The 25,159-nt window shown below is 42.5% G+C and overlaps 1 protein-coding gene across 1 annotated transcript; it reads left to right on the top strand.

The window, feature by feature from the left end:
* Positions 1-2,920: 2,920 nt before the first annotated feature.
* Positions 2,921-24,947, top strand: RUBCNL (rubicon like autophagy enhancer). The gene is made up of 16 exons (XM_075139486.1): positions 2,921-3,031; positions 3,624-3,732; positions 5,891-5,999; positions 8,347-9,015; positions 12,831-12,916; positions 16,113-16,320; positions 17,196-17,300; positions 18,564-18,606; positions 18,951-19,083; positions 19,488-19,633; positions 20,436-20,500; positions 21,538-21,776; positions 22,567-22,628; positions 23,872-24,025; positions 24,149-24,239; positions 24,738-24,947. The coding sequence occupies exons 2-16, from the start codon at positions 3,661-3,663 to the stop codon at positions 24,848-24,850; spliced, it is 2,295 nt and encodes a 764-aa protein (XP_074995587.1). The 5' UTR covers positions 2,921-3,031; positions 3,624-3,660; the 3' UTR covers positions 24,851-24,947.
* The last annotated feature ends 212 nt before the right edge of the window (positions 24,948-25,159 follow it).

The following is a 25,159-nucleotide window of genomic DNA, read 5'->3' as shown; positions in this document are numbered from 1 at the left end:
TCTAATCTAAAACATGATTGTGTGTTAATTATGGCAGTTGCATAGTACCAGTAATGCACAGAGTCAGAGTTCCTGAGCAGGAATGGCTAAGGTGCCTTCAGCCTCCTTGCCCTTCCAACTTGGGTGGCTAAGCCATTCATAAAACAGCTGTCAAATTATTAGGATTAAATGATGTTGTCACAGAAATTATGGTCTTTGACTGTATTAGCACTGACTACATATTTGTAAAGAAATATCCACCAGAACAAAGCAGGACGTGTATTGATCTGATGGAGATGTGCCACAGCACCGTAAGGTCTACCAGCAAACTGAGGCTATGTTAGCTTGCTCAGGAGCAGCATGGCCAGCCACCCAACCGCGGGGCGGAAAGCTGAGGACTGTCGCCAGCTGTCATCCTCTGCCGGGGTACCAGCATCCTCAGACATGTTTTGTATTTTGACTGGATGCCTGTAAATCAGGATGTCTGGAATTCTTTAGAGGGTCAGAGCTGACCACCAATTGCCTGGATGTATGTTTGGCTTGGGATAATTATCCTATCCTTATAATTATTTTGGTTTTACATGCAATTATTTTTATACTTCCTTCTTTTAGCATATTGCTGATATTTTTAACTTTAACCCTATTCCAGGTAGCTCTTTCCTGGAGAATTAGGAATAATGATTCTTTACAAAAGGTAGAATTCAGTCATTCTGCAACATTAGCCTTAAAACTTTAAAGAAAAAAAAAAAAGCCTTTAGGTTGGGGCTTCTCTATAGAAGTCTTCCAAATAATTGCCAAGGTTGAGCTATTTTAGTTGTGTGATTAAAAATACTCCTTTCCCCGATTTAAAAAGCAGGCCTGTTTCTTTCACACAATTTGATGCAAACGTTACGGAGTCAACACTGTCTTGGACCCCTGTCAGGAACAATGCCTTGAACGTGTTTAAATAAACTGTATTAGAGACAGGCATATGTGCTTTCAGTTCTCCCCACTGTACCCTTTTGTAGCTCAAAGATCTCACTGTGGAATATATCTCGGCTACTACTGAAGTTTACAGTCCAGTTACTTCCATGCCCAAGATGTGGAAAGTAGGAAGATTCCTCTACAGAAGCCCATTGGTGTGAGCTCTTAATCCACCATCTCTGCTCCCAACCTCATTCTTCTGGTTTTTGACATTCTGCTGGAAGTTTTTGGACAGGTTTTTGCTGATGCTTTTCATTTTGGCATATACACTAGACCAAATAGCTTGGTTTTTTCCTCTTCCTAAACCAATGCGAGCCATTCTGCTATTAGGGCAAGATGCCAGTTTGGTGCACTCTGGTCTTGTTGAGTTTCCACCTTGTCAACTTTAAAAACAGGTGGACATTTCCTTCCTCTTTTTCCTTGTGATTCTGCATCTGTCCAGCTTTCTAATATTTCTGTTGGTGACATCTGCAAAAAGTAGAGAGGCTTTTAATTACATCCCAAGCAAAGGGTCTGGTACAATACAAGGGATCCTGACAACACACATATACATAAAGAGAACAGCATGGAGAGAAAAAAAAGCACCAAATGGATATGAAAATCCTTGAAATGCTACCACACTCTTCTTGTACAGTATTGCTTTCAGACATATTTAGTATTTTGCATTTGTGTAACGCCATATATTCCCAGCTGAGAATTTGAAACACACACCATAGGATAACATCCAGACCAAGTTCAGACAACTGTGCAGCTTGGCAGCGACTACCCCTAAGTTTCCACAGCCCAAATCCACTGCCCTATTTACTGGCCAAGTCATCATCTGTGCTTAAAAAGGGAGACGATTACTCCAGAGCATCTGAAAGCCACATTTTCAACTGTAGCTCTGTTTTGCATTCTGTTTACTGCTTCTACTTATTTCTGCATGGTACCATCTGGATTCTACCTCCTTTCTACTTCCTCATTGTTTGCTATTTCCTAAGTTCCTGCACATATTGTTTGCATTTTATGGACAATCAGCAATTTTTTAGCTCCACGAATACAGCTCAGCGTTCCTTCACTTTATTTTTAGCCCAAACTGGCTACTAGAGAACTGCAGTTTGCTAGCTTTGAGCCCGCTAAGGCAGCTGACGCAGAGAGTGGCCTGGCAGATGGCTCAATCCCTTTCTAAAGCTAAGTGAGAATGGATCTTTGTCATTTCTAATCTGCCAGCTGGTTGCAAATCCTGGAATACAGCTGATCCTTGAGGTGTGTCTGCACGTGTTGCCTGCAGGCCTCAGTGTCCCCCACCCCAATTGAGAAAACACTCTCCATTCACTCCCGACTGACTTATCTTGGGTTTGTTTGGTTTTAGAATAGGAAAGAATGGAATAGACTATTTCAGTTGGAAGGGACCTATGATGATCACCTAGTCCAACTGCCTGACCAATTCAGGGCTGAACAAAAGTTAAAGCACATTGTTAAGGGCATTGCCCAAATGCCTCTTAAACACTGACAGGCTTGGGGCATCGACCGCCGCTCCAGGAAGCCTGTTCCAGTGTTTGACCACCCTCTCGGTAAAGAAATGCTTCCCAATGTCCAGTCTAAACCTCCCGTGGCGCAGCTTTGAGCCATTCCCATGCCTCCTGTCACTGTGCCCCAGGGAGAAGAGACCAGCACCTCCCTCTCCACGTCCCCTCTTCAGGAAGCTGTAGAGAGCAATGAGGTCGCCCCCCCATTTTGTTGTTGTTTGGGTTGGTTTTGTTTGGTTTTGTTGGGGTTTGTTTTCTCCAAGTTATGCCTCAGCACCGAGGCCCGGCCTTCAGTTACCAGAGAGGCGGGTCGCTGCACGCCGGCGGAGGGACCCACCGCGCCCCCGGGCCGGCCGTGCCGCCCCTCGCCGCGGCCGAGGCGGCGGGCGGGGCCCCGCGCCACCGGGCAGCACCGCCCTCCCACGGGCAGCCCCGCCCCGGGGCGGTGCTCCGCTCCCCCGCACCGGGAGGGCCGGCGGCCGCCACCGCCGCTGCAGCGCGGGAGGTGGCGGGACCGCGCAGTGCCCCGGCGGGCAGGAGCGCTGCTCGCCGACCGGAGGAGCCGGGCGCCGCGGCCGCAGGTGGGAAGGGCGAGCCGGGCTCGGGGGGGGAGGCCGGCCGGTGCCACGCAGGAGGCCGGCCGGTGCCGCGCAGAGTGCGCGTCGGTGGGGCGGGCGGCGGGATGTTTCGGTGCCTCTCTCCGGATTAAACGCTTTCCAAAGCTGTCCGGCAGGCTGAGCGCTTCCGTGTGAAGGGCTACGCGGCTTTCCAGCGCCGTGCCGCATTTTGTTCATCGCCGGTGCCTTCCCTTGCCCGGCACCGAGGGGAGAGCAGCCTCTCTGCTGCGGAGCCGGAGCACGGGGCTTCGTTGCTGCCGAGTCCGCTCCGTCTCTTTCCGCTTTTGCAACAAACTGCGGGGTACAAACAGATCAATACCTTCCTTTTATGCCTGTGGTAGGCATTCCCCTTATGTTGTTTTTTTAAAAAAATTCTAAATTAGGCTCTTTCTAACACAGATTTCTGTTGTTGCTGAGCTCTGCTTTTCAGTAGGCTTATAAGCATGCAAAGTCAAGACCGAAAACAGTTCAGAGTATTAAACGTAGAGTCTGCAAAACACATGGAGAATCGCGGTTAGCGTGGTGGTGATCGTAATTCTTTCGCTATTGCTTCCAGGTACTTGACAACAACAAAAAATGAATGTTTTCCCATCATGTCTCTCCATGCAGTAGCTCTAGCCAGCTACAGCAGAACAGAAGCCTTCAAACACCCCTGCTCTAAAAAGGTAAGGCAAGCAAGGCAGCTGAATGTTGGCTCGGTGTTTTCGTTAGCTGGGGGGACTTTTTTCAAAAAATAGCTTTTAGTTGCCCGGTGGTTGTGGTAAATACTTTATTTTTAAATGCTGACGGTTTCATTGTGGAGTTAATTTTGGAAATACAGTCCCAATATTGGGATGGAAAGGCTGACTCATTTATGCAATGAAAGATGTCAAACTGTCAGTGGTTTTTATTGGTTATGGCAGCGTGTTGTGGTACTTTTCATGCACCTGTGTTGTCATATTTCCTTATAAGTGCTCTTGAATTGCTTTTGTTTGTTTGTTTGATAGTTAAATGCTAAAGGAGCTCTTTCCCAATCTGTGATATAGTTGAAATCGTAACATCTTGAAAGTAAATGGAAATCTTTTATCCGAATTCTCAGAACACCGGTTGCTTCTGATAAGATCTAAGAGAAGGGAGGGTGCTTTAAAAAAAGATAAAATCTTAGAACTTAGCACTTTTAATATTTACACTTACTGATAAAGTACTTGCGTTCACCCTGGTGTCAGGCAGTTGTGATACTTGCATCCTAAGAGGCAGAGTCTGTTAATTGCTGATACTAAAACCAATTTTGTAAAAATAAAGTAATTAATAAAAAATTAGTTCCTGTAAGAACTACTTTTTCCAGTAATATTGACAATATGATGTTTATATGTATAAAGCCTGCCTACACAATGGTTTCTCTAAAATTAGTGCAGAGAAAAAAAGGAAGAAAGCACTAATAGATACTGAAAAGTGTATTTTTCTAAGCACTGGCATAATCAAACACTAAATATTTGAAATTCAGCATACTATTTTTGGCCTGAAATGTTATTCTTCAGTTAAAAGGGAAATTCTTTGTGGGTTTTAATTTCTTCTGCTTTCCATGAGTCTGAAGGGTATCAGGCCTAGATCTGCTTTCTGAGTCACCTCGTTCTCCCATTGGACCGCGTAGGGAATGTAGAAGTCAACACAGGGTGGCAGAGGACAACATACCTTTTAACTTCCTTCTCTTTGTATGGGATCACAGGATGCAGGGGAGGGCGAGAGGCATCCTGGGGATATTTCTGTGTGGAGACATCTCATTGATGCCTGTGAGTGGGGAGAAGGCACGAGGTACACCTTGGTTAAGTGCCTCTTAATGATGTGCCCATTGGAGCAGGGCAACCCTTTGATTTCCCTGGTTTCTGTGATGTGCTCTGCAGGTCCGTGACATACTTGAGGCAGTGGAGAGGGAGCGGGAGATGAATGTGTGACCCTCACAAGGAATCTGTGAGCTTGGGCAGGAGACTTGTTGCTTTGCTGTCTGAGTGTATCTTACTCCCTTGTTGGAATTAGCCCCTTGGTATCTGCGCTAAACTGCTTGCCCTGGTTCAGCTTATGCTGGTTTGACAATATGGTAAATCCGGCTTTGGGGTTCGAAATACCAAATTGGACGGGTCATGACCACACAAAGCGAAATGCTGATCTGGTATAAATCTGCTCAGTCAGTGCAAATGCGTTCAAAATTTTTGTAAGCTTATACTGGCAGGCTGTATGCCAGGTCAAGTATTACCTATTTGTGTCGCTTCTCACTTTATGCTCGGCTGAGCCAACCACGTTGCTGACGTGAACCGCGTGTTCTATCAAATTAGGCAGATGTGATTGTGTGACCACCCTTGCTCCCAGTCGATACAGCTGGGAGATCAAGCAAGCACGTGCATCGGTGCTTGTGGAGTCGGGGCCTCATAGATTTAGCTCACAGCATGTATATATCTAAACAGGCCCCTGCTTCCAGCTACAGATTGGTGGTTCCTTCAATTCTTTTCCACTTCATTGCTGTTGTTTTGACAGATATATAGACATCTGATTCAGCATTTTGTCTCGTATATGCCTTATGCACATGTTTAATTCTCCTACCGTGGAGAGTTTCTTTTGGTCAGCTGCCTTCTGGTGTGAAATGCAAGATGCAGAGTTGAGATGCCAGTGCTCTTCAGACAGTGCATGCTTCTGGGGAGACTGTCAGACAACCAGTCGCCAGGTTAGGCGACTGTCAGCAGGCCTTAGCACGGTGTTCTTCCTGCTGGATTGACTGTGAGACTAGGGGTATCATTACCAGAGTACTCTTGTCTTATAACCAAATTGTCTGCCTGTGTGTTCTTGTTCTAGTTAAACCACGAAAGCCTAAAGGTGGCTTTCACTGAGTCAGCGTATTCTTCAAATCCCTCAGCGAGGATTAGCTGCCTTGCTCCGACACCTCAAATCTCCGTTCTCTCAGGTATGCCAATTTGTTCTAAAATGCCTCCCTCTGGGGAGCTTTGCTGGTGCTTGTAGTGCTAGCAAAAGCTATCGATGTTTGTGTCTACTAAACAAGTATAGTCTGGTTGGAGAGGGAACCTTGCTTATTGGCTTTGAAGATGGGACAACATCAAAGTATATTATACAATTTGAAAGTACAGGGGGTTTTTGCCTTTTAAATGGTAGTTTGGCCATTTTAGTTATGCTGGCCGTTTGAGTGCTCAAGAGTAAAATAGTTGAAATGTTCAAATGGTTCTTGGCAGGTCCTTGTTCATTCAAGAAATAGTTTCTCAGATTTAACAGATTACCGTAATTATTCACATGAATATCAGTTGCAAAACTGAACTTGAGGTTTTGTTTTTTTTTTTTTTTTTTTTAATTGGAACTAACCTATTTCTGGTAGTAGCTTAGAATGTGGGGTTTGGTGGTTTTTTTTGTTTTTTTTGTTGCTGTTGTTGGGTTTGGGTTTTTTTTTAAGTTTGGCAGAGCAGAAGCATGAGTTAAAGTTTTAAAACTTGTTCTTTTTTCCTCTTACAATCCACTGAGAACAAGTATTTAGCACAGTAAGTCAGCATGGTTATATGATTAGTGCTAGAGATGCACCATGATGCTGGAGTAGTGCAGATGACAAAGGTTGAGAGGGAATAGAAAAGCTGTCGGGTGGGCTTTGCAATAGGAGAGCAGAGCAGAAGAGTTCAAGACAGTAAGACTAAATGTTTTGTCTTGCACAGAAAAGATGCTGTTTTCAGCCCAGGTTAAGATACTCCTGCGCAATTGAAATATTGTTACCAAAATTGCTTTCTTTTCCTGAAAAGATTGAAATGTGTTTGTTTGAAAGTCAGCTAGCTTTTATTTTCCCATTCCTGCCCTTACACTGCCCCGGCTGGCTACGTTGGCAAGGTGTTTCTTTGCAAGTGCAGCCAGTAAAATGTGCAGTTTTGCTGCTATTTCTCTAAGAGTTTTGTCCTGGTAAGTGGTGGGTGGCTGGTCCCAGTCACTGATAACTCTTCAGCTAATTTTGACCTCGGTTTACTAGGACAGCATTGCTAGCAGCTCTCACAGTACAGCTTATATGGGATGTTCTTAATAATTTTTTCAGCTTTCTCTTGACAAGGACTGCTTTTTATATAGACTTGCTTTTCCAAAGTATGTGGGGGTTTTTGTTTTGCTTTTGATCCCTTTATTAGTAAACTTTCTTATCATGCAGTTTGAGTGCATGCTGGCTTCCAGGTGAGTGACTCATGGAGAGATTTACTGTTTTCCATTGAGATATGTCCAAGGAGAGCAATCTCTGGGCAAAGTCTGCAGTCTGCAAGACTTGCTGCTTTTTTCACCAGCGGTGTTTAACATTCCTCATGATCCTAAGAGTTCTTTGCCCTGGAAATGAATCTTCTTGATTGTTTCTATTCTTAGAATTTTACAACCAACTTATCTTCCCCAAAGGAGACAGTTGTTAACTTCATTGCCATGATGTGGTTGATAGTTTCTTCCTGAGCATAGACTTTGTGTCTAATCTCTCCATTGCTTGGGTGATGGCAGTTCCTGTGAGGCTTTTTGTTCAAGCTATAGGACTTCAATTTATTCTTGAATAGCTACTGGTTGCCGTGCGCGCTTATACATCACGCTAATGTTGCCATGTTTGCCACTAAAAGCAGTTTTTCCATTTTCTGTTGAACTCCAGTTTTGCAGTAGATCACGTAGGACCTTGGCAGGCAGTACTTTTGATTCCTTCAGAGGCATTATAATGAACTCACTGTGACAGAGCTAATTTTCTTTATGGGTTCACGTAAATGTTGCCACCCTTATGAATAATGATCTGAAGGTTACTTTAGTCTTTTGCACATGAGGAGGAGTGTCTGAACTGAAACACGCAAGTACGTGACCTTTTATTACTAAGTGTATATTTTTTTTCGTCCTGTTGTATTGATGCTCCAGATGTCTTGCTATAATGTGACCTTCTCTTTTACTAGCAATAGAACCAGTACCTGTACTGGTAACTGCACCTCATCCAGTTTTGTAGTACAATGATGTTTTCGAGCACTCTGACAATCAGTAACCGTTAAAGTCCTAACTAACTGTGTTTGACTAGCAGCAGCACACTTTACTGTTGGTTTATTACCTAGCCTTATCAATGACAGAATTGCTTCCTGACTGCAAAAAGCAAGAGCTTGCTTGCAGGAAGAGGCAGCAGAGGGTGGTGTGTGAATTCAGTTCTTCCCTTTTTTCTCACCCATGTTAAAAATAATATGCATTTTATTCACATTGTAAATTTTTTTTTTTTTTAGGAATGTTTCCTAACCTCTTGGCTTCTTCCCTTTTCTGAACAGACGAATACTCAAGGCCAGCAGTGATTGGACATGCTGGAAGTTTTGGATCGTACCCAGACAGTGCTGAAGCTATCAAAGACATTCTCGTGTCTGTTTTAAATGCATCTGGTTTGAAGCCCTCTTTGGTGTTGGAGCAGACCACAATGCAGGGAGCTGAGCATCTGGACAGTGACGTGGAACGGTGGGAAGAAAGCAGCGACGGGGATAGCCATGATGACAGCGACAGTGATTCTGCACATCACAACGCTGCCTGTACACAAACAGACATTCGGTTTACAAGGCACCGGGCGTGTTGGGACAACATGCACTGCGATTCCTCTAAACCTTCGCTGGATACTTTCTTTTGTCCCCGTTACTCTGATGGGGATCCTGCCACTTCCTCCTTGAATGGTTTCACTCTTTCGGACGTGTCCCCTCTGAAGCGGGACTGCTTTACCCAGGTGACGTTAACAGGAGGCACTGTCACATCGGCTGTTGTGCATTCTGGAAAAGAACGTTATACGTCCCCTGAACAAGACTTGACTTTCACGAGGTTTTTTCCCGATTCAACTGTTGGTAAGCCAGCAGATCTGTTGAAATACCCTGATGCTTTGGAGCCTGCGCCCGTCAGCAACAGTGACAGCAATTCTCCCAGTACGCTTTCCCAGGCAGAGCCAGTCAATCGAACGGGTAAGTTTACAGGTCCATTTTTGTTTTAAGATTTCTGTTCTAGGAAAGACAACTGTAATTGAAATGGGCCTTGTTTATGGTGATTGTGAATTAGACAAATGCTGTCACTCAAAATAGGAGAGAGGGGAGAAAGAGAAAGCTTAAAAACAAAGGAGAACCAGAGGGTTGGCCTCAGTGAAATGGGAGACACTCATGCTTGCAGTAGTCATCTGCCTTGTGACGCAGAAATGCTTCTGTACTATGCAACCTTTAGTAAAATGTAAAAATCGCTGAGCTGTGAGCAATGTAGAACATCCACTGGATAAGGCTTCCACCATCTTCGTCTTGTCTTCACTGTTACCCTTCTCCCAAAAGCAGGTAGTGTGGATCTGGGCATTTGGTAGTGGTTCATTGGTGTGTCCTCGGCTGGGACAGCAGGACAATCCCCTCGAGTTTAATACCTAACATGGATGCCAACAGCCTTTGCTGCAGCGAGATGAAGCATTTTTATTTTATTTATAAAGGGTGTTATCGGTATCGAAGGGCTTATTCTTACTAGATAATGAGCCCCGGAAAGATGGTGCAACTGAGGCCTGATTTTCTACTGGAAAGAAGGCAGATGGCAGGGAGCACTCAGCCTGCCTTTGTATTATAAATAAAAATGGCAAAGGCTGGGTTTTTTTTTTGTTCTGCCCCCCCCCCCCTTTGGTCAATAGTAGTTCTAGTGGTGTCACTCTGCTGAGCTCCACTTCCAAGCTCTGGTCCTTCCTAGCTCTTCACCCAGAGCTCCTCCAAGGCCTCAAGTCAGCAGAGAGATCTCAAATAGGCACGTGCTGTTGCACGACTGGGAGCTTTTAACAGTAATAACTCTGTCAGCTGGGGTAGGATGTTGTCAACAGTTAGTGTGGCGGTGATTGTGGTTGTTTCCTTCTGCTGGTGTTTTGTTGGCCCCGTGTGTTTGAGAGGTGCCTGTCAGGGAGAAGGAAACCACACCCGGCGGTTGGAGCTGGCTGGGGCCAGTCGCGCAGGTTTGGGTAGCCGGATCTGGAAAACACAGCCCAGGCTCTCGGTGTCAGCAGGGACCGCGAGGCGTGTGTGAAGAACAAATAAATCGTGTGTGACTCGATCTTCTGGCACGAGTAGGACGTGTCACAAGCTTGTGTTGGGTCAGTAATGCTGCTGGCTCTCCAGAAAGCAAACGGAGTAATACGGCAGCCAGGTGACCGAAGAAGTAGTGTTCTTGATTTTACTGACAAATACTTCTCACGGGAGTTAGGCACTGCACAACTGTCTGCATTAGACTTTGGTGTGTTCTGTACAAAGTGAAAATTTCTGCATTTCATCGTTCCTTGTTGCTTCCAGCCATTTAACTCGCCTCTGGTTAGCCTGGGTGGGGGGAGTGAGGTCTCATTCTCCCCTGCATTGTGCAGGACTCTGAGGACAGGAAAAGCAAATGGCAAACTGAAAAAGAAGAAATAAAATGCCTAATTTGAGGGCAGGAATTACACAAGAGCATCTCCTGACTTGCCATCCTTTCCGTTGCTATCTCAGAGGAGGTCGTTTCTCACTTTTGTTTCTCGCAGAAGAATTGGGGAGGGATGCACAAGGCATAAGAAAATGACGTAAGATGACTTACATCGGAATAAATAATTTTTTTCAGTAGGATTTTCTGCTGGACCTCTGTAATGACTTGTTCATACTTTTAAGGGCCATTTTCTGGTGGCCTCATGCAACCTTCTGAAAAGGCTCCGTCATTGCTAATGAAGAGCCTGTGACTGAATTTGGTGCGTTCTGAGGGCTTTGTTGTGGCTGGTGTGTCACTGGCAGTTCACAGGCTTGTTCTTGCTTTTAACCTCTGTGTCCATCAAGGTCACTTCCTTCTGCGGCTCTGGAGGGCTCTTTCCCCAGCCCCAGCAGCCTCCAGGCAACAGTGTTCAGGAGCGGAAGGGCAACCAGATTATTTTTTGCCTCAGACCCAGAGTTGCATCCCATTGCTGGATGTGCTGGGCTCCTTCCCACTTTACATTCTTTTTACTTAAAGATGCAAGTGGGATGCAAGAGGTAAGCAAGAGAGAAAGCTCCCATTAGATTTCAAAATTATATTTAAGATTAATTGCATCTTATATTTTAAAGAGAAAGGAATAATTTTCCCACTTCCTCATTTCTGCTTATTTTTAGTTCAGAGAGTAATGTTTGTTATCTTAACTGATGAGAATGTAGGCTTCTATCAAGCTGTAGAGCCTTTATCACTTACCCGTACTCCCTGCACAGGGCTTATCCAGTAAGATGAATCATCAAATAGGGATGAAAATAACCTAATTAGGTGATTAAATCTGTTTTGAAAAGCCAGATCATCAGCCTTTCCATTTTTCCTCCATGGTATACACAATGGAGGTGTTAATAATTCTGTACAAAAACATTACCTCTGTCTTGCTACATTGAGCACAGCATTGACTTTCCAGCCTGATGTCACCGATACTCAGGGAAGCGTAATATGGTTTCTAGAAGTAAGGCAATATAAAGAACCTAAACTAGGCATGAGAGTCAGTGCCCTTTAGCTGAAGGAAAAGTTTTCATAAATTATTGTCATATTTTGTGGGACCTCTTCATCCTTTCTGTGACTTCTAAACGAATTTAGGAGTGGCAATTTTTTGTTTTGTTTTTACAAAGAGCCTTTGATTAAGCCGTGTTATCTGTAATGGCTTTAAATGGTATGTGTGGTGGTAGTATTTAGATACGGTCTATTTTATCCTGTAAACATCACCACAGTGAAACAGAGAAATTGCTTGGTTATAAAGTCAAAGAAGTGGTAGTAAACAAACACCAGTCAGTGTAAAAAAAAAAAAAAAAAAAAAAAAAAAAAGGTAATTTCCTTTCATATCTCATTAGTGTGTACATCCACAGACATTATATATAATCTTTGTCATGCTTCCATCAAATTTCTTGTAGCAGTGGTTCTGTGAGTGCTTTGAAAACAAAACATGAGGGCATGATCTCACACCTTCAGTTCTCTGGGGAAGAAGATTGTGACTATATATGTTTATATATAAAAAGCAATCCATGGTACATCTATAGAAAACCAGATGCATGCTCTGCTGCATAGTGAAAAGTTCTTAATGGGGAAAAAGAGATTAATTTTGTTTTGCATGCTCATCATACTCAGCCAGGAGTGAATGCCAGGAAAACAGAACTGCTATTCTGGGAAGCAGGGAGTACTGCCGCTAATGCGTCCGCCCCAGTTGTACATATTACCATGCAGTATGGGCTGCATTTGGAAACAGGAGGGAGATTTCCTTGAGGTATGGAAACATAACGGTAAAGTTTTTTCCAAACTTGCTGTAGTCACACAATACCAGCAGTGATTCGGGGAATCTTTTGAGGCTGATGCATCTCTCCGCGTGCCCAGACAGCAATGAGATTTCTTTTTCTTCCAGCTATTGCGAGTGAGCAGAGCGCAGTGTTAGCTGGCTGTGTTGCAAACTGCAGAGCATCACTGTAATCCCAGCCCGATGGTCTGGCTGTGGTTGTCCCCAGCGGCTCAGGCCATAGCTGGGAGAGGGCTGGTGTTGGGACCGCAGTGGTGCTGCCGCCGTATGGCATTTAAACTGTTTCCCTGGTAGTTGATACTCATGCTTCAGGTTGCCAGGGTAGTTCAAATGCCAATGGGTTCTTCACATTTCTCTCTTCTTCTCTTTAACTTCCACCACAGCCTCCAGCCCTAATGGTGATCAGTTTTGGGAAAGAAAGTTTGCTTTCCTTTCTGGAAATCACCCTGCACACATCCTGGGAGCTGCAGAGGAAGAAATAACTAATAAAAGTTCTTGTTATACCCACAGGTTCTACTTCTCCTTTGAACATAAGTGCTATACCCTTGAATCGTTCGTTGCAGGACATCTGCATGCTTCCAGAAGATGTGGAGAAGGTGAGGACAACAAAGACTATTGTCATAATGTTTTTTCCATTTTATAGTGGCAAAACCAAATGACAGGAGGTGTTTCTCAATAACAGAACTTTCTGATAGATGGACTAATCTTTACAGATACTGTGTATTTTCCCTGTGTGGGTGAACCTACAAACCTAAAATGCCTATTTCTTAATTTATTTTTATTCTTAATACATTAATTAAATATTTTAATTATTTTAAAATAATGGAACTATTTTAGAACACTATACATTTCCGCTTCTAATTCCATCATTTCCCCACACATTCCTTGAGACCAAACTTTAAGATTGTTATAGTGACTTTAACGTTACATTAGAATACGTTACATAGAATTTGTTGCAGCTACGTGCATATGGATGAGATTTACCTCATGCTTTTACTATCAGGAGATAGGGAGAGGTTGGGGTTTTTTGTGTGTGCTCATGATGAGCATGTGAGATTGCTGTAAAAGAATTACAATTCTTTTGTAACTGTGACACATTCTTTTGTAACACAGTAACCGTGACATCTGCAGTAATTTAAGCAGTTTCTCATGGTTTCTAATTTTCATAAAGGCCCCAAATGGTCTTGTTTGGTGGTGTTGCCAGGTTGGCAGCCCATTTGAGCTTATAAACAGAGATAAAGATGAGAAGATAATGCTGTCACACGTAACTCTGTGTGCTAAATGTTAATCTTTTCTAATAATTGGAAAAGAGGGGTTAATGTTATAATTGGTTATTGTAATGAGTAGGATTTAATACAAAAGAGCTTTAAAAATGTGCCTAGAGAAGGAGGTTTTTTTTCTGGACTGTGGATGTGCGTGTGGTCCCATGTTGTGGGCCCAAGAGGTAATCCTCTTTGTGCACAGCACTGATTTTACTGGAGTGGCAAGTTCTGCATTTGATTTGAAGCTCTCAGCGTCCCTAAGGTGCATTTAAAAAAAAACAAAAACCAAAACCAAACCAAAACAAAACCCAAAAACACCCAATAAATTACACACCAAAACCCAACAAACTTGTGAACTAGTTTTTCATGGTGCTTTTTGTGAAAGGTGTTTCAGAAAGGAGATGATGTTTCTCCATCTGTTATGTGGGAACCAAAACGAAAGTAATTTGCTTTCAGTCACCAGTGAGTAGATACCTGGATTAGAAACCACAGTCTGAGAACTATTGAGTGAGGCAAGATCGCATCAGCTACTTCTCCTGTGCTGATGTGATTACAGGTAAAAGATATCAAGAGCTCAGACCATTATGACTGAGGCTGCCTTTAAAAAACACTAAACTAAACCCAAACCAAAACATTTTTAGGTTGTGAAATAATCTCTTTGAAACTTAGGAGACTGAAAACTAAGGTACTTGTAGGGTCAGCAAGTCTTGAGGGTTGTAGTTGGGTGCCAGGAAGGAGATGGGCCAGATGATCTAGAGGGACTTTCCACTGATGCGAGTGAGAAGGAAGAGAAATGAGAAGGTTGGTGTGTCACAGCTGAGTCAGTAGTGCTTCCTAACTGATGGACTTAGCAGGAGGCAGAGCTGAAAGCTGCTAGTCATGCTAAGTATACAGGAGTGCCTGTATCCTGTTCCATCTTTTTGCAACTCTCAGATATGCTCATAGTTGTTTTTATTGGCAGGACATGCTGATGTGCTGTGCTCTGCCACTAACTTGGGGTTAACCACAAGGCTTTTTGAATCTTCAGAGTAGGAGATGTCTCCTTTACCTCCCAAAAGCGAAAAGGCTGTTTAATTCTTTCCTTTGCTAATGGCGTGTCCTGAAGTTCACTGAAAGTTGTCTTTGGAGAAACTGTGCATCAAGCAAGTGATGTTCATCAGTGTTAGGGAAAAGATAAAAGTCTGTTCAAACACCTGCAGGGACTTGTGGGCTCTTTCTAATGTTGGCATTAATCTCTTTTAAATGTGTTTGGTTGTGGACAACAAAAGCAGTGATGTCTGGTACTCCTTAAGCTGTAGCTATTTCTAAAGACTGATGTCATTCTTCATGCTTCCCGTACAGGTTGTAGGGGATGGCATGAATACTGATGTGAGTGGTACAATTTTCTGAGCATAAGCCACTTTTTAGAAAGCTTTAATTATTCTGCACTCAGAATCTCTAGCCTTAGGTACTGCCATGGTAATTTAGACAGAGGTTTAGTCTTGCACAGTGCGAACACGTGCAGTTGAGGGGAGAGGGGGAGGGTATCCTGGGCATCTCTGAGTGTCCACCCACACACCTGAGAGCACTTAACCTTTCATGACGCATCCACTTTTGAGCTGAGCCTGGGCTAGGAGGCTGTGCCCAGGCCAGCAGCAGTAGCGCAGGTGGGGCTGGTGGGATGCTCTGTTAGACCACAGGGAGCAGGGGACACAGCAGTGACATTGGGGCAGGGAGTCCTGGGTTTGTCTGGATGTCTCAGTGGTGCCAGAGGTGGCTTTACAAATTCCCTTTTCCCAGAGGATGGGTGACCCAGGCAGGCAAGGTGGTAAGGGACACCATGGGGAGGGGTTGTCTGGCGGGGAAATGCTACAGTGAAGCTTTGAAATGACTACCTTTTATTTAAGGCAAGGTGAACTTGGGAGCTAGGCGAGCTAGTTCCCACTTACCCTTATCACAGACTTTCTGTGGAGCCTTGAGTTGACCATGTAAGCTATCTCACTGCATATTCCCTACTTCGCTGCCTTAACTCTTAACACATGAAAGCATTTTACTAGCTTATGTACTACCCATCACCTGAAGATCTACAGTCCCTTCAAAACCTGCCTCTTCTGGCCCCATTCGAGTTAGCATGCATGCAAAACTGCTTGTACACACTGACTTGAAATTAAATCCTATTAAACAGGATACATGGATTCACACTTGCATACTAAATAATGCAGTGTAACTAGAAGACTATGTCCCTAAAATGCATACATATTCATCCATTAGGCATGTAATCAAGTTTGGTTTTATCTAATAGATGGGTAAGATAAAAGTAAATTGTATGTTTTAATCAAGAGTGAGACAATTATCTCGGCAGTTGCCTTTTGCATGTTGTCTCTGAATTGCCCTCGGGATGTTTTTTTTGGTGTTTAAATGAAAGGTGAGATAGCCTTACGTTTTCGTTTCTTGAGTTGAAAAAGTACAGGGAAAAATTATATATTTCACTTCATCTTAAGTAAATATCAAATATGCCGCGTACTAATGAGTGTTCCAATCTCGCGTCCAGGAAAACGCGCACTTTTTTGTTGCAGACATGATTATAGCATCGCTAGAAAAAATGAAGTGTAACATCCTAAGCCAACAAGCAGAGTCCTGGGGTGTGGAGGAAACAAGTGGATCAGATGGCAGCTATCACACTGATTCGGAGTTGTCTTCTTACCCTGGGGTGAAGAAGTCTGATTCTTCTGTTGCCTCTTCAGACAGTGGTTATGAAGGCAAGTTACTTATCTATAATGCAACCTTGTCTAACAGCCTTTGCTATTTATTTTTGTGCAACAAAGTACTAAATTAATTTGGGCATTGCTTGGAACCAAATCCTCTGTTACCTTCTTTGAGTCTCTCAACAGAGCTGTGTTCTCTGGGGATCATTATGCCACAAGTGTTTTTCCTGTGGGTCAAATTCTTCCTTTTGAATGCTCACATCTGTGTTTTACTATAATTTTTTTCTCTTTTACATGAAAAAGAAAATGTAAGGTTGAAGTGTCACATGCCAAGCACAACTCTCCATAGAGCGTGTCTGTAGTCAGCTGGTTTTCTTTCTGCTTAAATCCTTTTTTGCAAGATTTGAAGCCTGGCTCTTTCCTTCTGTGCTTCTGCAGTATGCAGATCAGGCCACGCAATTTGAGTGAAACTGTCCAGAGTGTTCATTCATATATGGTTCTGAGGCAAGATAATAAATGCTCCTGACACTATAATGCTTGAGTCAGCACATGCATTTTTAAGTAGATTTTAGTCTCTTGGGTAATACGGATCTTAGGGATGGAACTTAAGTCTAAGGTCTAAATGACATAACTTGTGGAGAAAAATGAATGGTGTGGTTGCACGTGAGAAGGGGAGAGACCACTGATAATATAAAACCTTTTGGTTTAGTCTCTAGAAGCTTCTTCCTAAGAAACTGAGGGATATGCTGTATGACAGGCTCCCAAGAGTTGGCTTCCTCTATGTGTGTATAAAAATAAATAAATAAAATTGCTCTGTAAATACAGGCTGTGTGCTAAAGTTTTGGTAAGTGAGGAAAAACATAAATATAATGGCAGCTACTCTATAAATGCTGGAAAAGTTTAACTGGTGTTCTCTTTGTTCCGGACAGGCTGTGCTCTGTTGCCTGTCAGCTCCCCAGTGCATCTACCATCACATCATGAGGTTACCAGATTTCGTTGCCACAGTGACTCAGAGGATGAATATGTAATTATTGGTAAGACTTAAAAATTATAACTGCAGAAACAGCTCTATTGTTCAGCTGAATCTATTGCATCATTTGGAAAATATTGGTTTAGTAGATGTTATCGCAGGAGAAATAACATGAAAAGAAGGAAAATGTATGTATGACTCTCTATTAGAACACATGCAGAAATACCAGTGGTGCAGGATTTCCTTTCTACAAAATAATACATTTGCTGGTTTGAGGGTCTGAAATTATGCCTAAAGATTAAACCCAATGAATGTGGGTGAGCAAAGTGTGAAACTGGCACAGCCTCAACCAACTATAGCAGCGTTGTTTGAGAGAATTTAGGACATGATCATTTCTTAATTAAAGAGGTTGATTAGGTTTTAGGCAGCCCTCCCTCTGGACTAGAGCAGACTGTCCCCTTATAGTCACCAGTGCTCTGCTTCTCTTCAGGACATCCTGAGTTACTTTGGTTACCTTCTGGTTTTTACATATACAGAATAGAAACCCTTAAAAGTAGCCTGAGTAACATTTAACCTCTATCTTATTTTTTCCTGTTAACAAATGCTTTTTTATTGCTCCCTTTGGTTTTAGGGATTCACTTATTTTTTTCACCTCCTCCTTCCCTAATGTAAGAATGAAGAACTAGCTCCCAAAACTGCATTTCTAGTAGGAAGAGTTATTTTCACGTGTATGAATGGGGAAGCATTTGTCTTCACAACAATATGTGTGGCCAAAACTAGTGCTACCGATGTGAACACCTTATCTGCATAAGCATATTTTGTCTCTATAAACATAATGAAGAAGTGTGTGCTTTAATTCCATTCATCTCACCTGTTGCTAACTTGTTTATATCATTAACTGGCATGTTTGTGATTGGTGTCTCCAAATATCTGTCGGTGTCCGAAAAAATTAATGTGCACTCTGTTAGTTCTGTGTATTATTATTTATGTCTAGTGCCTTCTGGCTGGACCTGGACTAGCAGGCACTTAGCCTTTCCTTACCGATTCTCCTGCTCTTGAAGGGAGGCTGATGGTGGTGATATGATGCATAGCCGTTAGGGAGTACTCTTCATCAGTGGATGTCAGAGATCTGCAGAGGAGATAAAACCCCTTATGCCTGTTTTACAACCACGGCTGAGGTTATTTCCCACATCCAGCAAGGGTGTTGTAAAGATGAATATATTTGAAACTGACACCGTGGTAACACAGAAGGTAGATTTAAAACAGTGCTGAGTAACAGAAGCTTGGTTTCTTAGATGGCTTGATAAAATTTTCTCCTTTACCGCAGAACTTGAAGACCTTGAAAATCTGTCTGTTGCCCCAGATGAAAGGTAATGCTGTGTAACTTTACTATAATAGCCCGGTGACACTACCTTTTCTGCTGACCAGCTGGTACGAGGAAAGGTGTGGGAGTGGTAAATTTGGTCCTCCCAAGGAACGGGAAGGAATGCTGCTTGACAGCAAATGTCTGTGGCGCTTGGCTTAGCAGAGCGTTTATCTGGTCCCGGAGTCTCGCTGGAGGGTGGTGGCTGTGGCTCTGCAAGGGCCTGGGTGTGTCAAAGCAAGGGGATAGGAATGAAGGGATGGGAGAAAACTTTTCAGGGATGCAGAAGAGGCAGCATAGCTGCTGATGACATCCTGCTATTTTTCACTGCCTGTATTGCTTAATTTTCAGATCATCTTTTGAACCAGGCAGCAATTCTGCTGAAGCAACAGCCCAGGAGTTGTGCAGAGCTTTCAGAAAACACTGGTTGCAGACAGACTCTGCAGTTCAACTGTCTGGTTGCCTGAGCTCATCTAAGCAGAGAGTGAGTCTGAGCCGAAAACAACAGGCTCTTTATTTGGTTCCCCAAATAATCATTGTCTCACTGCAGCTGCTTCACTGCTAGGGAAAGGGGGAAGCTGCATTTTGGGGGGCGGGGGGGCGGGAAATACAGACGAGCACTTGCAGTTTATTAGTTCACTTTAGATAAATTTTTTGAAAATTTCTTCTCTCTTTAGCAATATTCAGCACATTTTAGATGTGCTGTTGTGAACAATCAGGATGTACTTTCTTCTGGGACTGATACGAGGGAGTTTAACTGAGGGGGGACTACATGCAAGTGAAAACTGAACTTTAAAATCCTGGAGTGTAAAGGGAGATGTTTCATAGCATATAACATATGTCCAGCTGATGGGCTGTTCATCTTCACGAGTTTGTCTTTCTCAATAGTCTGTGCTGAAAGAAGAGATTCCAAGAGAGCTTGAGTCCAGTTTGAATCTGGCTGAAGAAATAAAGATCATATCCAAATTAAGAGGATCTTCTGGCTGGGCCCCACCAAGATCACAGATCATATTTAATATTCACCCTTCAGTCAAGTAAGTCTAAGGGATCTGAGCGTTGTTGTTTAGTACAGCACAGGGAGTTGTCTAAAACCTGCTGAAGTCGATGGAAGGAGCCTGGGTGATTTAACAGAACCTAAGGTTAGAGCTAGTGCATGGCGCAGCCTTCTGCAGTGTCTGTCACAAGCAGATGGCATCTTTTTCCCTCTGTTGGCACGTCCTGATTAATGTGGCATGTGCACTTTTGTATGGGATAATACACATACTGTTTGGTGTTTGGTGCTTAGCTGGACTTTTAAAAATTTCATTTTGTGAGATTACATGGAGAATATTTTTAAGAGTTTCCCCACTTCTCTGCTGGTATTTTATGGGTAGTAGGTTTTCAGAAAGGGGGGAGCAAACAGATCATGTTCGGGGAAACTACTGTCTCACTCTGCATACAGCGCTGTTAAATGCACACAGTAGGCAAATTGGCTAATTCCCTGTGTTGTTGCAAGTCCAGTTGCTTTTTCAGTTGCAGATGTGGATTTCCCCCTTCCCCCTCCCCCTTGATATTGATGCCACCTTAAGAAATGGAAAAGAATTTAATTCTTGCAACAAGCCATATTTAGAAACAGTAATTGATGGTATATTCTCCACAGAATAGCTTAGAGACTCCCACTAAAATAATAATCTGCATCTCCTTCCAGAACCCCCTTCTTCATGTGGAGGAGTAGAATTCAGCTCCTAATTTGGACATTTTCACTGGTGCCAGTGTAGCTCTCTTGCACTTTGGGAGAATGTTAACTAAATTGTGTTTTGGATGCTGAAAGGTGTAACTATTTGTCTCTGTGTGCAGGAGAGATGCAGTGGTGGCTGCCCAAAACTTCACATGTGTTGGTTGTGGAACCCCGATAGAAAGCAGTAAGTATTACCAAAAGGGAGAAAACCTAATAAATCCATTACTAATAATCAGGCTGTAATCTTCACCCACATAGATGTACCACAATTGTAAAATTATCTGAGCAAGAAGGAAAATCTTGTTGGATGTGCTTGCAATAATAAAACAGGCAGTGGGATCTTACCACTGCCTGAAATTTCTCATTGCGGACAGAATACAATACTTGATGGATGTCCTTCTCATACACAGTAAAAATTCATTACAATGAACAATGAAACAGGAAAAGCTATTAAAAAATCAAGCTTCCCGGCTGGAAAGTGCTGGTTTTACATCTTCCAATGGTTTCCTTCAGTAATTCTTTCTTTATGGAAGCTTTATGCAAGCTTATGGAATGTGTGGTTTTGCTCTTTTGGGATGTCTTTAAAACTTTTTCTTTAAATCTTGATCACAAAATCCTGCTTGTGTTTTATTTGTGATACTTTGTGAGAATTGCTTGAAAGCATGATGATTTACAGGTCTGAGAATCAGACCTTACCTAAGAAATCTTTGAAGTGGCTTTCAAGACTTGTTCTGGGTCTGCTCACAAAAGAGCAGCATTTGCGATGACCAAGTATGAACAATCTGTGATGGCACATTAACTCGAGCAAACCTGAGATGCTGAGATAGCTGGGAAGAACCCACAAACCTCTTTATATGAAAAAGTATTATACAAACGTGACTCCAAGATCAGTTTGTCTTTCCATTTGGTGGAAGTATTTTGTTGTGTGTTTTATCTTGTGTCTCTTTTTTGTGGGTAAAGCAACAACGGTTTCTCTAAGATTTCATGGCGATAAGTATAATCAGATCAGTTTGACAAATGTGGAAATAAGGAAAGCTTTCTCTTCTAATGCAAAGTACAGACCTTGTGCATGTGTTTACCACAATAATAAAAACCCTCCTTAAAAAAAAAAAATTCCGTTGCCCCTCACTCCAATAGATATGAGTTATTTAGACAGAATAGGCATACAGAAGAGAGATACATCCCACAAATACTCACAATTTCATTGCTATCTACCTGCAGAATATATCAGGAGACTGCGCTATTGTGACTACCTGGGGAAATACTTTTGTGACTGCTGCCACAGCTACGCCCAGTCTTCCATTCCTGCCCGAGTACTGATGAAGTGGGACTTCAAAAAGTACTATGTATGCAACTTCTCCAAACACCTTTTGGACAGCATATGGCAGCACCCAATTTTCAATGTGTCATGTATTAACAAAGCCCTCTACACAAAAAGTAAAGAAATGGACAGGGTGAGGGTAAGTGTGGCCTTTTTTTATTGGGAATTTGTGGGTCAGACTTTTGGAAAGAACTCCTTAGGGCAGGTTGCCCTTTGCCATGTGTGTATGTGGAAAGGAGGCAGAGTTGGTTTCTTCGCCCTTAGACTTGTCCCATCACCGCTTCTGGGACTTGCCCTCTCTCCCCTCAGATGAAGGGGGAGGAGGGAGAAGTTTCCAGCCTATGCCAGAGGTCTCATTGCCCCTCCTTGTGTTTGGGAGGCGTTTCCTTACTGATTTCCAGTTTTAATTCATGGGGGGGAGCTGGGCACCTGCAGTAAATATTTACCTCTGCTTTGCAATTGGCTGTTTGGAAAGCTCTGGAAGTTTTGAATGACTGCTTAATTTTGTGGGCCGTTAGAGAAAACACCCTTGGCTCATCTAAGGGCTGTACCTCCTACAGCTTGAGGAGGGGTGCCCTGCCAAAGATTACAAGTTGCCATGAGCTCCCTTCCTGGCTGAGGAGACACTTACCTGTTCTTACACAGGTTTGGGTCTGTCATCTTGGTGTGCTGACATGGAGCCATTTGTAGCGTTAGGAATCGCTTCCCTTGTCAGTGAATAAAAGTAGCCTTTGCCTTCCTTGGCTTTTCGTGCATTAGAAAATCCATTTGTTTATTTCTGTGCTGAGTGTGAAGTTCCTACTTTTAGATGTGGCTTGGTGTACTGACAAGGGTTGCTGACTCAAATAGTGATGTTCCTCACTTATGGATATATAAATGCAATTGCTTTTCACTTAAAAATTGTTTTGCTTTTCCCCTTCGTCTTTTAGGAGGCACAAGAACAGCTTTTTCATTTAAAAAAGCTTCTGAAAACCTGCAGGTTTGGTGAAAGGTATGGGCCATGATCATGCATGAAAAATAGCTTATTAAAACGTACCTAAGGTGCTTACAAAGCCTTCTTCTCTAGAGACATTTGAGTGCAGTTTTAAACAAGTTAATATGATCATTAGAGAAAATTCTGATAACAAAACTTCCTTCTATTGCACTGCAAATGTTGAGTGAAGAACAGGTTTTATGTGGTAGCTTTCTGTTTCTTGTAACATACTTAGACATTTGGTTTTAAATGTTGAATGACTTTTGTAAAGTGTATATTTTTCCTACTCTGTCTCTCTTAGGTTCTCACTCGTTCTTAAAAGGTCAAAGATACTTACATATATCTCTGAGATGATTTGCCTTTAAAAAAAAAAAAAAATTTAACAAATGTATTCCTTGAGGGTTTAAAGATTTCTTCCAGAAATCTGTCATAATGTTCAATTCAGTTTATTTTATAAACGTACTCAGATGAAAGTAGTAACGAAAAGTGATAAATACCAAAACATGACCTGCAAATTGAAGATTTTTGGTATTCATCTTCCCAAACTATGGGCATAACTAATAGGTAGACATGTGAATGATAAAACCTTCACTGCAGAATTGCTAGCCTTTTTAAAAACAGACATAGCAAAATAAGCTTTAAAAGTAGGTTCTGCTCTCTCTTTGACATGGACCTCTTTTATGCATCAATTACGTGTTGTTCACCAAAATTAGAGATGTATTTTAATGTCTCTCTTCTGGACAACCACCTGTGATTCCATTATAGAAATAAGCATTAGGATCCTCACTGTACCTTCTACATTGGTGATATTTAAAAAGTAATAGCTATATTTTCAGAGTTCACCTGCTCAGTACAAGCTTAGTTTCACCTGATTGTGACCTATGCAGGATAAAAACCCTCAAAGTTCTCTTTGCAAAAAAAAAAGTAAATAACCCTAGCTTATTGCATTAGATAAAATACAGGACCTTACCTACTGTTCCTGAGGTAGGAGAGAGCCCTTTACACGTTATTTAAGAATTGCTGGGATAACTGCGCATGTCAATGCCCAAGGAATGCATGTTTAAGGCAGACATTTTGTTCTAAATCCCAAACCCTCCAGTTTTTGTTAACGTGATCTCAAATTGGGAGGGGAGGTAGGATTTAGCATGAACTTGCCTTGTATGATCCCTGGGTGACTAGAGAAGTGCAAGAGGCTTATTCTTCAAATACACTTGAAGAACAACTTTTTGTAACCTGATTTGGTTTTTCTTTCTCTTTGCAGTGTACTGAAAGAATTTGAACAGGTCCCCAGCCATCTGACAGAGGAGCTGCATCTCTTCTCACTGGATGATCTGGTGAAGATCAAACGAGGGCAGTTACTGCCCCTTCTTAAAGATATTCTGAAGAGCTCCACCTCCCATGTGGATGGTTGTGAGGTAAGGAAAAGCCGGGGCTCTTAGTCTTCTCGCAGCTGCTAGTATGAGGAATATCCCTGCTGATATTCCCAAATAATTTTTTCTTAGACTAAAAGTAAATCAACTTTTTTGCTGTCCTTGTAGCTCTGTCAGGCGAAGGGGTTTATCTGTGAATTCTGTCAGAGTGCAGATCTGCTCTTTCCATATCAGATTGCCAAATGCAAAAGGTGCACAGGTATGTTCCAGATGAAGCATTTTTCCTTCTTCTTTGGGGGGATGTTGGTGTATAAATCTGTTCAGACTTACTTTAGCAAAACATTGAGAACTTGCTTCACTGAAAGCATGTATATTTGAAAACCTGCATGTGTATTTGAAATAGCATGTATCTTTGAAAACCAGCCTGTGGCAGCTGTCTTGCATCAGTGAATTCAGAGAGCAAAACCAGGGACTTGCCTGAACAAAATTATGGCTGAGGGAGGAGGCTATTTTTTGGGTCTACACATGAGAGGGATCCTGGGACAGTGCTATACTGCTGCTATATCAGATCTTGCTGACGTAAATCCTGTGAATCTTAACAAAATGTTTAGTGGTGGTGGTGTCCCAGCCTTGCACTGCTTCTGTTTACTTTTATACTTGGGTGAACTAGATAGAACATCCTTCAAGGAACACAGCTATTGATTCATTTTTTAATTTGTTTTTTCCTGAACGTTAAACTGCTTGTGTGTATAAATAGAGTGCAAAACATGCTTTCACAAAGCATGCTTCAAGTCTGGAGGCTGCCCCAAATGTCTGCGGATCGCAGCTCGGAGGACGCTTTCAGAAACTCCGTCACTCGTACCTCTGTGAAACTGGATTCCTCTGATGACTGCTGATTTCAAAAGATGCTCAAAGGCAAATCTTCAGGTGTCTGACTAAGAATTAAATAATGTTGTTTTAGACATTACTATTTTTAATGTGTGTCTCCTTTATGGGGGGTTAAAAAAAGAAAAAAAAAAAAAAGAAAAAGAAGACTCTAATATCATCGTTGAAAACTCACCCTAAAGGAGTTTCATCTTAACTGGTGACAGAAAGACTGGATGTTAATTCTGTGAGCAGCCTTTTGTTGCTATGTTTTGTCCTTGTATGTAAGATTTTTAATATTATATTTTTCCATAT

This window comes from Calonectris borealis, chromosome 1, assembly GCF_964195595.1.
Source record: "Calonectris borealis chromosome 1, bCalBor7.hap1.2, whole genome shotgun sequence".
Lineage (NCBI taxonomy): Eukaryota > Metazoa > Chordata > Aves > Procellariiformes > Procellariidae > Calonectris > Calonectris borealis.
Note: the sequence above shows the minus strand (reverse complement) of the source record. Positions and strands in the feature narration are given on the sequence as shown.